Source organism: Leuciscus leuciscus (assembly GCF_965113295.1).
Source record: "Leuciscus leuciscus genome assembly, chromosome: 23".
NCBI classification, from domain to species: Eukaryota; Metazoa; Chordata; class Actinopteri; order Cypriniformes; family Leuciscidae; genus Leuciscus; species Leuciscus leuciscus.
In genome coordinates, this window is record NC_138747.1 from 14,967,979 (window position 1) to 14,985,083 (window position 17,105).

Sequence of the window (17,105 nt, forward strand, 5' to 3'; positions counted from 1 at the left end):
CTATTCTACTGTTCTCTAAGTCAAACCACAAGCTATTCTGAATAAGCAGAACCTTTAATCAAAGGCCTGTAATAACTGTATACCTCTGTACATTCATCTGTGAATCATCAGTTTCTATCTTTGTGTGTTGTAGTGGCTTGAACTGCTTAATCTCACATCTGCATGTCCCTTTGTGTGAGAACACATCTTAAGATAATCCTCCTCCAGAATTTTGCACTAGGAATAACGAGCAGAGCGAAGGGAATATTACAGCCAGAACACGCAGGAACACACACAGCACTGCAAACCAGAGAGGAAAGGTTAAGCCAGAGAAGCAGTGCAAGAGAGAAAGTTAGAGCCAGAGAGTCAAAGAGTAAAAGAAATTAGCTAAGGAAAAGAGAGAAGCAGGTCTCAAAATGTGACTTATCCCTCCTAGCTGGCTGTTATGTCACATTTTGAAGGGCCTCCCCCTTCACAGAGGGAGAAGACAGCCATTACTTACATCAAATAACCTTTCTATATATATCTCCTCATTGACCTTATCCCGCAAGACATCCTGAGAATGGCGAACGAATGTCACATAGCTGTCGGCAACATCCATCCCAGGTTTCTGCAGATGATGGAAAGAGAGACAGAGAAATATATATTAGTGCGTGAAGCAATTTAAATATTCGTATGCAACTGCTCTGTCACAAATTCTAATGAACTTTCTACATAGGCAGCACCACACAAATACACTCGTCTCACAAAAACAATACCTTTTTAATTCAACTATTACAGTATTTTTTAATCAATATTTATTTTAGTATTGAGTAGGCTACTGAAGTTTTTATAATAAACTCTCACGCCATCATGGATGTATTTTATTTAATTTTTTTAACAGTGTCGCAACGCTTTCTAGGATTGGCTTTTCCATGAAGGAAGATGCTTAACTTTAAAAAAAACTTTTGATCCCTTAAAATATTATAAATGTAGGCTAGTCTTGTGCATCCAGACCTTCAGACTGACGGCAGAAGGTCTGGGCTGCATCCGAAATCGCATGCTTCCCTACTACAGTAGTAGGCGAAAAACAGTATGTGACAAAAGTAGTATGTCCGAATTCACAGTACTCATAAAAGAGTAGGCAAAAAGTACCCGGATGACCTACTACTTCCGGAGAGATTCTGAAGTGTGCATACGATGGACACTTTACTATCCCATGAGGCCACGAGAGAGAATTTGTGAATGGCTGTGAAGCGACGTCACTGACGCTGGTAGGTCACATGATAATGACAACATGGCAGATGTAGTACGTCCGGATTACATTAGTACTACACACATTCAAACTATATAGAACGTTCTTTTTAGAGGTTGTGAAATAATAACTTATTCAATATAAGTACCTACTCAAGAGAGAATGCGATTTTGGACGCAGCCCTGGTCTCCATGGCAGCTTTAATTGGTCAAGGACCGCTCAAGAGGCCGCCTGACTGACATGTAAAGCAACTAATCACAGTTTGTTTTGTTCAGTGCCATGTTTAGGGGAGTGGAAATGGAAAGTCGATGTCCCTACAACAACAGAATGGCGTGTAAAACTCTTGAAAAGCAAGTCGCAGTTGTAAATACAACAGCTTTCTTGGCGTCGTGACAGCTTTGTTTCCAGGCGGACCGTTAAAGAACGCGACACACACGTCTCCGGGACATCCTGTAGAATGCAACCAATCAGATGACGACTTTGAAAACTCCTGAAGTGTTCCCAAATGTGTGTACCTTATGCATCAGACGTCCAGCCAAGACTGAGGCTGAGACTAAATGTAAACAGAGAATAAAGATGCGGTAACATTTACCATTGTTCAGTGAATTTTTATTGTTGAAATCCAGTAATTTCAATAGGAATGCAATCTTGAATTTTGCTTGAAGGCGTCAGGATCAAGTTGGTCATGTGAATTTGCCATGTTGACCAACGGAAAGTGACTCCTGTGCTTCATACATCACTACTCTCTCACCAATGGACCTTTTAGCCCCCCAAATTTTGCCGAAAATGACCTTTTGTGACTGCACCTTAACAGTTTTTAAACCTGTTTTGTCATGCTAATCTGAAGCTCATGGTCATTTTTAAGCTTTTTTTGCATTGTAAAGTAGCAAGCCACTGTCATATAAACTAATGGTGTTTCACCTGACAAGCAGATGACAAGTTTTTTCTTTCTCATTTTCCTAGATGTCTAAGAGTCAAAACGTGAGGCGTGTAAAATGAGCTGTCATTGTCAGAGTCTGAAGTCTGAACATGTCGGCAGGAGAACAATGCTATCTGATTAAGTAAGATTATATTCAACGAAAATAGCGAGTGAAAAATCAACCCAGGGTAAATCATCTGGGGTGTTTTGCCCCCCTGCTCGGCCTCAGCGGAGAATTAAACACTTCCTTTGCCAGCGGGCATATGAAGGTCATCAGAATTGGTAATTGTCAGACGCTGTAAATTGAACTTACTTCACACATCTATGGGTCCTTTCAGAGGGTGCAAATGAGCAAGTTTGTCAGGCATAATTTTATTTTGTGTATTAAGCAAACAATTACCATGGAAACATAAGATTCTCTGACCCTCAAACCATCAGGAGTACGACAAAGAGAGAGAGAAAGGGAGCGAGAGGACGCTTCCGGCATTCATTGACAGGCTTTTAATTTAAAAAGCCTCGCGTTGCGACCAAATGTGTTGGCAGTTGAAGGAAACTCAGTGATGTGATGCTGAGTGCAATGAGTTGGACCCAGCGGCATCCTCACGACGCGCTTTTGTTGCACAACACACACATCACACTGTCTGCTGCAGAGGGTAGAGCTTCACAGAGACGACTCTCTCACACATACATATGAATGGCCATTTGGGGCTAAGAGATGGCCATCTGCACAGCAGGCCATGGCAATTACTAGCCATATCTTAAAGCTATTACAGGACTTTTGAAAACAGTGTAACATACTATTAATGAATTGTGAATGAGTTTTTTTGTGTCTACAAGAAGGAAAACAACGAATTGATGAACAACTTAAATATTAGGGGAGCGCGGGGCACAACCTAACGCGGGGCTAGTTGTAACACGCTTGTTTTAAATACTTCCGCACATGCTTGGATGACAAACTTTGTGTATTTACTAGTTGCCATATCAACACTATATAGAAAAAAAAATTCCGCCAAAATTATATATATTTTTGGAAGATATCCATAGACATTTATTAAACCATAGCAAAAGTAAATTTCTTACTTCAGTACATTTTTCATCTCTATTTTTTTGTGTTTATTTAAAATAAGACAAATCTGATATTATTTTTATCTCCAAGATGTTATTTAACAGTTGAGATAGTTCTTTAATGCTTCGCTAACTAGCAGAAGACACTAGCAGGGTTTAAACCCCAGTTGTGCAGGCGGGGGCATGTTGTAACACTGCGTTACAATGTGCCCCTATTAGAAATATGCCATTATATTCTATACTTTTATAAATTTTATTGGGAAAAGGTGAATAAAGACTGAGAGTCAATGTTCAGAAATGACTAATTATTTATTTGTTTTGAACTATGTTGTATAGCTGTGTTTTCATGTGTTCGTAGTCAAAACTCAAAAATTTGTTTATATTTAATTATTAAAAATTGCCATTATTTTATATGAAAAAGTTTTTTAATTGTATTTTATTTAGAAAATATTTTAGTTTGTTTTGTATATATTTTTTATTAGATCAGATAACATTTTAAGCTGTCATATGTTATGTTACAATGTGCCCCCACACATGTTACAATGTACCCCACCTATGGGGTATGTTGTCACATTTCACTTCCATTCTTTCGGGGTATGTCAAGAAAAAAGTATATACTGTATTAATAAAACAAAACCACATAATTGTACTAGACATGGGGGAAATTAATGTGGGAAAAAATAAATACTCTGAACCATAAGTAGATTTACACAAACTGAGAAAGTCAAAAAGCGTTAGGTTGTGCCCCGCTCTCCCCTACGTTAAATTATAAACAATGAACTGTTTGATTAATCAACCAATGAGTATTAGAAAAATCCTGTTGTCACTTACAGGAACATCCACATATTTCGAAGCAGCTTTTACCTACAAATAAAAGAGATTTGATCATCAAAATAAATTAATCATTTAAATATGAATATTTTGCCTATTCAATATTGCAATGTGAAAGACAAGATCTTCTTTAGAAATATTATTTCTAATATGTCTTACAATTCCTAATATAAGATTAAACAATATTTATTTTTGTTGTTGAAATAATGCATTTTGGAGACAAAAGGCCAGATTTACTAAACAGGGCGAATTAGCGTGATCCTCTGACGAGGCGCAAATTAAAGAACACAGACGCAGCCGGACCATTTCAATAATGACCAACGCAATCTACCAAGAGCAGCGCAAATTACCGTCTGGTTTAAGACATGCTTTTTAGACAAATACCAGTAAGTTGACTAATGCAGACCTCAGTTATTCGCATTGCGTGATTCATTAAAAAACTCTCCTTACATAAATTTTGTGTCTGAAAGGGAAACTCCTACAAATGCATATGCAATAAGGTCAAAATAACCCTGTCCACTCCTTTTCAGCGCAAATTTGTCACTGCGTGTCTTTAGTTAATCCCCAAAAAAGGGATTGCGCTGGCGCAAGCTGTTAGTAAATCTGGCCCAAAGTATCTTGTGACAAGACTAAAATATTTTTTATTAGAAAAACACTATTTGTTCTTACTGTAAATGACAGGAAGGAGGAAAAAAGTGTGCCCTCATCATAACGTGACAACTTTGCCAGAACACTCTCTAGGATTACAACAAACTGAAAAACAGAAAAACACACAAATATATATATTTTAAATATATTGCCTTTCAAAATCTAAAACTATCCTAATTGATCAAACAGCATAATTTGTCCTATGAATTTCAAAGATAACCCACAAACAGTGTGATTTATAAAATTAAAGTCTGTTTTTACTTTTTTTTTTTTTTAAAGAAGCAATTATATGCATGTAAAAACACAAATAAGGAATATCGTTTTCCTGAAATGCTACCTTTGCCACGAGTAAAGTAATCATTTCTTTCACAGTCTCCTCGATGAGATCGTCAATTTGCGAGTGGTACTGTCTCTGGAAAAGAAACACATGATGAGTATGAATTGCAACAAGGTTTCTTCGAGCAGTTTGGTGGTTTTCACCTGGGATAATCTGTGCAAACCCAATCCCTTTGTCTCCAAATACCTCATATAAAGGACGTCTGGGTAATTAATTCAGTTCAGATCATTACCTGTCTCAAGATGCTACGGATATGAGATGTCTCACTTCTAGCACATGTATATTCAGAAGCAGCAATCACATATGGTAATATAATCAAAACAATTTAAGTGTCAGAGGACTGGGGGAAACTGCTAGGATTGCTAATTATACCTTAGGGACATAAAGGTGAGAATTCAATTGAATTGTTAGCCACACTTACCCATTCTCTAACAAACTTTCACAAGATTGAGTAAAGGGATGAAAAGAAAGATACAGCAGACAAGGTGACAGTGACAATTAGAAAGCAACAGAGAGAAAAAGAAAACATCTCATTCCAGCACAGAGTCAAACTAAATTAAACATTTAGAAACAATAGAAAATTGCCATGCTAGTGAATCATTCAGATCTGTAGCATTAAATGCATTTAAATGGTACACTTGCAATCATAGAGAATGTGTGTATATGCATTTAAAAAAACAACGTTCAATTCATATATACCTACTGTATATATCATAGGCTGGTGCTTTTAATGAATTCGTGCATTTCACAAAAGACTACAGAATAAAGGGTTTAACAATATAAACTGCTATTTAAACTAAGATGCAGATGAGCACATTATGAGGGCGTTTGACTGGAAATTGTGGCAGAGAAAATGTATGTTTGCAAAGATGAGTAAGCTAGAGAGGAAGAGGGCATGAGAAGTTCCTTGTGTATGGGTACATGTGTACCTCTTGGCTGAGCTCCATGGCACATAGTTTGGCGGATTGGGCCTTGGCATCCACCATGACATTGAACATGGTGCATATGGACTGAGGAACACGGAAGTCTGTGGTGCGGGGGCTCTTCTGCAACTTCACCTCAAAGGCTGCTCTGGTTCTGAAACAACACAGAGGAGAATCAATTCCACTGTGGTAATTCAGAGGTAGGATGTCAAAAGTGAAGTGAGGAAACAAGAACAAAATGTATGCCGGTTTCTGCATTAAAGTGTTGTTTAAAAGTGTTGTTTAGTGGTGTAAGATGCTTCTATGTGTAGCCAGAATATTTATTCGGTAGATTTTTAACTTTTGATGACTGAAATCCAATAAAGGACTGTAAAAAAAAGAAAGAAAGAAAGAAAGAAAGAAAGAAAGAAAGAAAGAAAGAAAGAAAGAAAGAAAGAAAGAAAGAAAGAAAGAAAGAAAGAAAGAAAGAAAGAAAGAAAGAAAAATATAAAATGCACAAATTAGTTTTTTAATCACAATTTTCAGCTTACTAAAAAGTCTTTGTGTGGATTGGAATAGGAAAGGAGTAGGTTATTTTACTTGTTAAGCCAGATCATCTTCTGACTCAGGAAATTACCATGACATTACTCACAACAGTTTCTTAAATCACGTCTTCACTCACAGCAAGCACGACAAAGAGTTTATCACACCTTACGAATGCTGCTAAGAAGACGTCCTGTTTGACATCCTCACAGCACTTTAAGAAGAAGGATTATAGATGTGGACATGCACATTGAAAATCAGCTAGCCCTTTTTCTGTTATTCAAATGGACAGGCTAAGAGATTTTTCACAGTACTTGTATGTACTGTGTACTAAAGTGTACTTAACTCAAATGTGCTAATTGCATACTAGATAACATGATTACTAGATATTTGGTTAGTTGGTTATGTTAATGCATAATGTGCACTTTTTTTAATCATCATCAATATTTTCCGTATTTTTCAGTTTTTAATTTGTATAAAAACAAAACAGTATTAATTTTTAGTACATCTAAAAATTAATATCCACATTTAATATTTTACATTATAATGTTGTGATGCCACAATTCATTTGTAGAATTTAAAATGATACATTTTAGATTCTGGTGTTTAAATTATTGAGACAAAAATAGTACACAATTTTAATGTTGGCCATGTACTCTGGATATATAAAGTGTATGCACTCCTGTTAAAACAGTTTTTCTTTTTCTTTTCTTTTTCTTTTCTTTTTTTATATTTATTTTTAGATGTAAAAAAGAAAGATAAATAATATCAGAGCTTTTGCTTGTTTAATATAAAAATTACAACCTATGCAATGCCACACAAAAAAAAAAAAAAAAAAAAAACCCAAAGTGACATTGCAGAGAAAAGAAAAAGAAAAAATGTGGAAAAACAAAATGCATTAGTGTGCATCCCCCTAAACTCATAGTTCAATCACCCTTTAATTGTATTACAACATTTTATTATAGTATCTTTATATAGAAATCTGTCAGGTTGACACATCTTTAATTTTTATATTTTCCCACTCTTTTATGCAAAAACATCTCAGATCTGTTAAATGTAGAGGGCATCTCTTGTAGAAGACTTTGTGTACTTTTTTATATCCACTGTAAATAATTAATATTTTAATAGTAAAAAATATTTAGTAAAATAAGTAATATTTCAATAGGTGCATCCTTAAGATTAAGCCAATATTCTGGACTGTAGAAATTCAAATAAGATACATAACAGTAACTATATTCTTTTTGAGACACAAACTTTACTACAAACATGAATGTAAAAAAGAAAGTTTATAATTGTATTATTATCTTAATCATGTTTTGCCTCTTTTTAAATAGTCCTGTGGTGTGAAGTAAAAGTATGAATAATTAAAGGGATACTCCACCGAAAAATAAAAATTCTGTCATCATATACTCACCCTCATGTTGTTTCAAACCTGTATGAATTTCTTTCTTTTGCTGAACAGAAAGGAAGATATCTAGAAGAATGTGAGTAACCAGACAGTTTTAGATACCATTGACTTCCATAGTATATTTTTTTCCTACTATGGAAGTCAATGGTCTGGTTACTCACATTCTTCTAGATATCTTCCTTTCTGTTCAGCAGAAAAAAGAAATTACAGGTTTGAAACAACATGAGGGTGAGTATATGATGACAGAATTTTCTTTTTTCGGTGGAGTATCCCTTTATTGTTGTCTCTCAATGAATGTTCTGTCATGAAAGCTGCATGAAAAATAACAAAATGCTGTTTAAAATAGTTTTAAATGGAGTTTAGCATGTCACACTGCAGTACATGCCAAAAAGTGTCAACTGTCAAAATACAACAGCCTAAATTCCACAAAAAAGGGGCTTTTGTGTCAGATATCTGTAGTTGTTGTGTTAGAAGACAGTAAACAGGTTTCCAACGTCAAGAAAGTTTTCCAGCCTTACCTTTTTACACAGGACTCAATCATGTCACTGGACATGAGTTTAAGTCGGCTCTCCAGGTGTTTGGCAAACTCTTCTTCTGGCCAGTGCAGATCTCTTATGAATGTCTGCAGTGCATCCAGTTTCCAAAACAAGTCCTCTGAAGTCCCAGAACCATTACTGCCAATGCAGAAGAGACAGTCAGAGGGAGATACAGAAAGTTATTTTACTCGAAGCTGAATATCAGGAATGGAATGCTCTGGAAAAGCTCAGGAAGTAGGAAGGTCAGAGGGTAGGGGGTTGTTAAAGAAGACAAAGCCTGTTTCGGGTCCAGGGTGGCACATTTGGTTTACTTATTTTTTTACCACTTCCCGATCGTTGCAGAGTTGCCCTGACGGCTTCAGATCAACCTCATTGGCGATCGTTCCATGGAAAAAAATAAATGGTTAATCCTAAAACAAAATGATAAACAATCACGCCTTACTTGGTTGTTTGAGTACAGGTAAGGTAAAACATGCACAATGATGTCAAAGGAGACTTGCGGGATCACAAGTAAAGACTGTATATGTATGAAGTGGCAGGAGAAGCTACAGTCCCAGACTTTCAACTGATCAGACTAAAGCTATAGATTTGTTTGAATGGAACCAATTTCAGCTCCACAGGGTCCGAACTGAATGAAGAATAGATAATTGAAAGAAAATAAGAGACTGACTCTCACACCATTCCTCACAGCCCGAGTATAGAGTCCTCAAACAGCCAGCAGGACAAGGCATCTTCAGTGGAAACATATTTTAAGATTGACTGAAGCAATGAGAGCTTCACACTGAAGCCAGATTTAGATGGAAGACTAAGGGTTTGTACTGCAGTCATCTAACAGACACTCACACACAGCAGCAGATGTGTAGAAATATTTACAGATTGATTAATGTTGACTTTATTTATTTATTTATTAAGCTAGGGTATCAAATTCAATAAAAAAAAATGTGCATAACTGCATATTTATATTTTCTTTATGTATTTATCATAAAGTTTTAGGATTAAAAAGGTTACTAAGAAAAGTTACAAATACTCAAAAATATGTTTTTCAATTAACATGTTTCATGTTGTGCTGATAATATACAGTAATTTATAATGAAAAATGTTATATTAAATGAGAAAATTGGACTTTTAAACAACCCTGGATAAGCAAAAGTTTTGAAATGTAATTCTTATAAAATAAATGAAACCGTATACTCTTGTAAAACTGGCCAGATTTGATGTCAATCAAAACATTATTGATCCATTGTGTAAAAAACACTGTTGTGAGAAACAATGCAGTTTAAAGTTTGGGTTACTCACACAACCAGTAAAGTCCTTTTAGAGTCTTGTATTTGGTTTCTACTGAAAGCAGATGCCTGTTGCTCTGAAGTTTGTACATCACTTCAGAGAACGGTATGAAGGAAACAGGACAGAACCAAGAGGGGGATAAGGGGATCTCCCTCAGTATTCTTATCCCCAACACCCTATATCTCAAGGCAGGGTACAGAAGGAGAGCTACTATTCTGGGACCCCATAACCAAGCAAATACAGCAAGAAGAAAGAGGAAAAACACCTGTATCATTTTCTATTCTAATAGAAAAAGGGAAAGGAGGAAGATGTTGGAAAGATACTAAAGTAGCATCACTTATTCATGACCAGATATCAATGATGAGCATCTAATCATATAACCATGCTATTGTGAATAATTTTGTTGAAGGTGAAGTGTGTAATTTCTGCGGCACCAAAACAAAATTGCGATCTTTTTGTTTCAATGGCTGAAATGAACAACATTGGCTCAACCAATGGCATGAGATTAGGGCGGGGCAAATGGACTGAACAAAGAAGAGTCAGTCATCATATTGGCTTGATATTAATGAATCATTCAACATTTGTCTTAACAAACATTCCTTTTCTAGTTATTTTTGTGATTTTGTTTGGCGCAGCTAGTGCAAATTACACACTTCAGCTTTAATATTCAGCTATCAAAACATGAGCATGTTTTATGGTGTGATACTGTATTTGTATCTTCCAACACTTCAACATGCTTAGGGCTTTTTGGGATCAAATTGTCCATGGGTGATTTCCATGCTGTGGCCTTAGCATAAATATATTACTGAAACATTATTCAGGTTTATTGTAAACACAGATTCTGGTTGTACTTTATTTTACAGTGCACTGTGCATTATTTGTACTTACCGAAGATAATATAAGGTAACTAGGTTTAGGGGTAGGTAAATATTATTACCAAGTTTTTGTAATTATTATAATTATGTACATAGTATGTACAATCGGAACAGGACTGTAAAATAAAGTGCTAACCAAATTGTAAATAGAAAGTATTTTAAGCTTGAGTTTGACATGACTAGACAGGTACAAATATTTTGTGACTGAAGTTTGGTGGCTTCAACTACAGTAGTTTTGGCAACCTTTGGAGTTTACCCATCATTACACCTTAGAGATCGAGTGTCACTCAGCATGCATAATTATGTCTGTGTGTCTGTGCATGCATAATTTTTTTTCCAATAAATGCAGCGCTGAAGGTATTTCACTCTCGTCTAGAAAGTGGTGAAATGCTAAGGTTTGGAGAATCGTTTTTTTTAATTATCATGTCTAAATATAAGCTAAAATTCCCTTGGCTCACCTCTGTCAACTCCCTACATCGCAAATTTTTGTATTCATTTTAATTCACAAGTGTAGACAATTTCCAACCATGTAAACAAAGTACTTGAGTCCACATATACAGTTTTAAGAAAATGTTTGCTAACTATTTGGAATTACCTGATTTTATGTATATATTACTACCATACCTTAATGTGAGTCAATATATGTGTTGTTTTAGATCTGTTGTATATATATAAATAAAAAATGTTCTCCTTCAATTAAATTTAATGCATGCTAACATTGTCTTCTATGATGTGTTCTCTGTTAACATCTTAGAAAATGTGGTTTAGTGTTAAATTACCCTTTAGGATGGAAACATCTTTCTACATATATGATACACTATCGTATGATAAAATAAAATGATGATTTAAAACATTCAATTGTATTTACCTACAAAAAAACCCCAATTAGTATGATATTGGCCTTTTGCACAGCATCTGTTTTGTATAGCAGAATGTCAAAGCATCTGTTTTTGTTTATTGTCCCTTATGTGCATTATGACACATGAAAGTGATTCCAAACATAGTAAATCAACAACAGATTGCTTTAAACTGGAAAAATATGTCATTTGGTTTTGAAATTATTATCGCAAACATAGAAATCTCTAGTTTTAACTATTGGTCTCAACAAAAAAATATGACATTGTAAAATGTTGTGTGATGATGTTAATGTTAATTCATGCTGAAATCCTCAATTCCAAATTCCAACTGTAGATGCGCCTCTTAAGACTTTCCTAATTCAAATATTTAAATGAAACCTGTCTACAATTAATTAAGGGTGAATTCGAATTGAAATATAAAATATGAACTAAATGTTGATGCTAAGGCCACACATGCATGTATTAGAATCCAGTACAGACTCAGTACACACTCAGTTTCAGATAAACCCGGTATCCAGTTGGGGGTGGAAAAGCTAGGCATTTGCATTGGTCGCAGATTAACTGACACTGGTAGATTTGGTACTTTAGGCATTTGTAGATTCACGTTTGGTAGGTTGACACTGGGCAGATTACTTGCTAAACTCCTGTGAAAAAAGGAAAAAAGAAACAGAAAAAAAGAATGCAATGATGTAGATGCACAGAAGAAAGCATGGATGATAAAGAAGCACGGCATTACGTACAGTATGTTTATAGCACAAGATGAAGAATTCATTTAGTGAGAAGATGGTGTTGCAGAGATGAGAAGTGCACATGAGACGGAGTGAATCACATTATCACCACTTTGGCTCTGGTTTTATGAGAAAACACACATTTGCTTCTGCTGAAAAGCAGATTGTTGATTCAATTAGCATTAACATTCCTACAGTCACACACTTTGTCTTATGTCGCTTTGCTGAGTGATTCAAAGTTATTCTGGTGACTTGTAAATTTAGGAATCATGCAAAAATGTTTATAAACGTTCAACAAGAAGAGCTGGTTAGGACTGTAAGAAAATTAGAGCTAGTTGAAGAAAAAGAAACCTAAATCTCAAAATACACCCAATTATACAATTGGGTGCACATAAAATACAAGACATATTACGCTACTTTTCAAAGTCTTGTTTTTGGGGTCTACTAGAATAGGTTTTCATGATTGAATGTCCAAAAAACTGAAGTATTCACAAATTTTAAGGTAGGGTAGGCAATTTTTTTTATAAACACTTTTTGTTATACTGGTTGAAACTCTCTTCACATCCTGATAGCAATCAGAATAGAAGTGGTCTAAATATTAAAACATGTACATATATCTTCTGTGGAAGTCTGAGGACTCAAAAAATTGTCCAATCATTGCATTCGGTCCGAATGCAATGATACGATGTCCTACCTGCCTGTCAACATGTGTATTTCCATACCTCCGCGCACCCTGCTCACGCAGACGTCACACGACATCATCGCGTTCTGTAAGACTATGCAGAGTTGTAGACACACAGTCACTGAGCGCCGCAAACAAACAGCAGCCACAGTTTACAGTTCCTCCTGAACCAAAACAACAAGCTTATACTGCGTTCACGCCATGTCGTAACCATAATTAAGAGCTGTTTACGTCCTCAGACTCGGATTTATGTGTTTCTATGTCACTATAAACGGCGAAATGAATCTGAAGCAGTCAGGTGGTACAAGTCAGTGCTCTCGAAGTTGTTTACGTTCATTATTATTGTAAAGTTTTGTGCTTTGGGACATGAGGTAACGCGTCTCTCGTGACGCTCTGCAGACTCTGCTGTGTGCGTTCATATGTTTTGAAGGAGGCCTCTGAAGGGAGGGTGGGATCTCATGGTTTCAAAGCTAACTTGCTATTGCTAGCCACTCTGAAATAGCCTACCCTACCTTCAACATTGTTGTAGCACCTCTCTCTTCCTGGTCTGTAAGTAACCCTCTGTTTTGTTCCTGTCTCTGTGAAGTCCCTCCTTCCAAAAAGCGTGTTCTGTTCTGATTGGTCGCCTGGACCAGTGTGTTGTGATTGGTCAATTGCTTCAAGCGTGTTTCAGAAATGTCATACCACTTACAATAACCGAGAGATTCAACACACTTTCAATGCAACTCAACCAGACCACGCCAGAAACAATGCTTATTGAACAAACAGCAACATTACACACTGAATAAAGTTGAAATGTGAAAAAGTAATATAGGACCACGTTAAGCCGTTAAAAATCAAGTAAACAAGTGCAAAGAAAGATTCGAAAAAACAAAAAGACACAAAAACACATAACAAGACCCCCGAGGTCTGTTTCATTTGCTGGAATCCATCTTGCTCTCTGAACACATGAAAAGACTGCAGAAGTCCAAGGGGCATGAATCATGATTAACTGCATAATTATTATTTTTTATTATTGTACTAATTGAATTAACATCCCTAGAACTAACGCTTGAAGTGAAAAAGTGTTTGGCTTACTTGACTGGTTCCCAAGACTCTCGTTCAAATCCTCTGTGTATGGATTGAGCTATGGAGGACTCCATTAGATCCACATACCTCACCACCAGAGGGGCAAACAGGTCTTGCAGGTGCTTATGAAACTTCCCATTACACAGATTATCTGAAAAAGCAAAGACGAAAGTGGGAAAGAGAAGACAAATAGAATGAATGATTGCTAACATAGGGTTTGCAATTTTTGCAAGTATTTGTTATAAATCCTTTTTTTGAAAAGAGACTTCACTTGGAAAAAGAAGATTATTATATTAAGATTATTATATTAAGAAAAGATTATTGCAACTTACGTTTCATGCCGACTTTTACTTTATCATAAATTTAGTTATGTAAAAATTAAGGAAAAGGAATGTGATTATTTATTGTCTTCCCACCCATGCAGCAGAAATTGTTCAGATATTTAAAAATATATTAGCTACCTTTCCTGCAAGGTAATTTTGTGTTAGATAATCCAAAAATATCTAATTGCTCATTACAAAAAAACAAAACAAACAATGGATTCTTTTACCTCGAATGCTTTTTTTTTAAAGTAATTGGACACAATATGTGTGGTGGAAAATGCCTTATGTTTTAGCATGTGATGACTAAGCATAGTACTAGTCATGGCGTCTCTATTTCTCTCACTCTGGTCTCTCTCAAGGTCGATCGTTCACAGTAGGTGCCATGTTTGTTTGCTTCCCTGATTGCTCTGTTCCAATTAGCCACTTGAGCGGTGGTGGTTGCACACTTGGCTGTGTTTGTCCGCGAGCGAGTGGCCGGGGCAGTGGGGTCTCCAAGGCTCCTCTGTTTTAGACCTCATTAGCAGCATGAATAGCTTCTTCTTTAGCGCCTGTCTGGTGTTAAGGATATTTCATGCCTAGATCAGTGCTATAGGCACAGGACGATAGTGACCTTCCATGCTGAATGTCCTGTTCCACAGATGTAGTGCACGCTGTAGGCTGTCGCTTGATGGTGTTTGCTTGTGTTTGTGTTTATGCGAGTATGTGAGGAGGCCAGGGGGAGATGATGTGTGTTTCTGTGTTGTAGTGAGGAGTAATATGTTTGCATTTATGGGGAACTAGATGGTGTTAAGAACGGTGCATCAGTGTTTTAGTTTTGTGTTTGAGAAGAGCTTTCTAATGCTGGAATGCTGAATAACAGACCATCTATAAAAAACTATCTTTGTTCTCTTCTTTAAAAGTGATTAAAAGAAAATTCCACATCTGTATTATTTTAAGATGTTATTAAATAAATAATAACACAATAAATAAGACACAATCTCTCATAGAAGGCTACAAATGAGAAGTTATGAGAAGTGTATTATTCATGTGTTAAAGAAAAATAAATATAAGCAAACAAAGAACAATACAAAAAATTAATATGAAAACATAAATTAATAAACAATAAACAAACAAAAATACATTTGTGATAGTGGCCAAAAGTGTCCCTGTCTGGCCTAGGAAAACTGATTATGTTGTAGCGTTTTTTTTCTTCTATGCATTTTCTTTTGCAGAGTAAAATAAAACCTGTAGCTGTAGTTTATGTTTAATTGTGTCAGATAAATATCTTAACCAGGTGTAGTGTTTTGTTCTTCCCCCATATTTAAAATATTTGACAAATATTTTCCTCATATTTTTAAGGTTTAATTGAAATTATGGGGTAATTAAAAACAAAATACATCACTTTTGGCCACTACTGTGTGTGTGTGTGTGTGTGTGTGTGTTTGTATATATATGTGTGTATATATATATATTTTATTTATTTTTTTGTATACATATACACGCACTATTGCTTTCTCCATCTCGACCAGCAGAAAAAGCAATCCAATATCAAGAATAGGTTACCAGACAACAAACTGTCAAGCTGTGCAAAGAATGCCACTAATTAGTCAACTGCAGCCCATGGCAGAGTGGCTTTAGCACCATGGACAGCACCCTATTGACTTCAGTTCATTAGAGACGTGATAAGGCCTTGAGCAAACTCTTTACATTCAATGTGTTGGTTTGACCCCCTGCGGGTTTCACAATTTGGCCTTTAATTCTTCTATATTGTCTCTTAAAGCTCTGCTTTGATGCAATTTGTACACTATTGTAAGCATGCGATATATTTGGACTGCAACATCACAATTATGAACTGTGGTTATCTCAATTTCCAGTTCCGTACATTTATGATTATTATGATTATGACTTCTGGTTCCCTCCTGGTCACAATCACAAGATGTTATCTGCTTCTACTGCAAACTTTTTCAACTTTTGTTTGTTTGTTTAAACATTTAAGATTGATGCACTTTATATTAATTCAGTCTTAAAAGAATGTTTCTGACTGTCTATGAGTCAGATGCTTTCAAAAGAAATGACTTTGTATTTAACCTAGAATTTTCACTTAATAAGGCATCAAAATAACAAAGACCTGTCCAGAAAAGATCCCCTTAAAATACTTACAGTCAATGCGCAGGAAGTCATTGAGCAGCTGAAAGAGAGGGAAGCTGTCCCAGCTGTCTGGGGGTTGAACCTCCAGAGCTGCATCCATATCCACAGCATACAGAGACAGAAATGTCTCGGCATGTTCAACCATCAGATCAGACCACCATGCAAATGCCTGCAGCGAGAGAAAGAGGCAATACAAGAGCCAGAAAAAAATCAAAAATAAAATCAGGCATGTAATATAAAGACATACATTGAAGATCAGCCTTTTCTCTTATACTTAAGAGCATGACAGTCCACAGATCTATAAAAAAAGTTATTAAATCCACACTGGTCTTTAAAGACCCCAAATAGTTTTGAGATTTATGCCGGACTGTCCAGAAATGTCATTTTTTCACCTTTGTGTCTGTGGAGTGTCATGGGCTTTTCTCATGCATTGAAACTCTCATGCTGTCACCTCTTCTAAAAAGCACAGCTCATCATAGTTAATGTCCAATACACATACACTGATTTATATTTAAAGTACATCCTTATTTACATCACATTTTGCAGATGTGAATGTTCCCACAAGTCCATGCACAAGAATGTATGTCCTTGTAACAGAAAAGTTCCCAGCATGCAGCAGCAGCAGTGATTAGCAGCACAATCTCAGTAGTTCAGATTATTTATCTGTTCGATTGTTTAATTATGTGAGATTCCTCTGCTGCTGATCCAGCTGTGCTGCTGTGTGTAACACATCTGGCCTGCAGATATGCACCAAGCATG

General features: G+C 35.9%; 1 protein-coding gene across 10 annotated transcripts in view; it reads right to left on the reverse strand.

The window, feature by feature from the left end:
• Positions 1 to 17,105, reverse strand: part of cadpsa (Ca2+-dependent activator protein for secretion a) — a 137,491-nt gene that overhangs the window by 15,928 nt on the left and 104,458 nt on the right. For 7 of the 10 annotated variants that reach the window (XM_082156078.1, XM_082156077.1, XM_082156075.1 and 4 more), the window contains 9 exons: positions 16,359 to 16,515; positions 13,906 to 14,047; positions 11,910 to 12,062; positions 8,385 to 8,540; positions 5,943 to 6,090; positions 5,014 to 5,088; positions 4,698 to 4,781; positions 4,029 to 4,061; positions 482 to 589 (listed from right to left, as the gene is read on the reverse strand). In XM_082156078.1, the coding sequence (XP_082012204.1) occupies positions 482 to 589; positions 4,029 to 4,061; positions 4,698 to 4,781; positions 5,014 to 5,088; positions 5,943 to 6,090; positions 8,385 to 8,540; positions 11,910 to 12,062; positions 13,906 to 14,047; positions 16,359 to 16,515 (1,056 nt within the window). The remainder of the gene's footprint in view (positions 1 to 481; positions 590 to 4,028; positions 4,062 to 4,697; positions 4,782 to 5,013; positions 5,089 to 5,942; positions 6,091 to 8,384; positions 8,541 to 11,909; positions 12,063 to 13,905; positions 14,048 to 16,358; positions 16,516 to 17,105) is intronic. The other 3 variants (XM_082156072.1, XM_082156080.1, XM_082156079.1) reach the window with 1 other exon arrangement.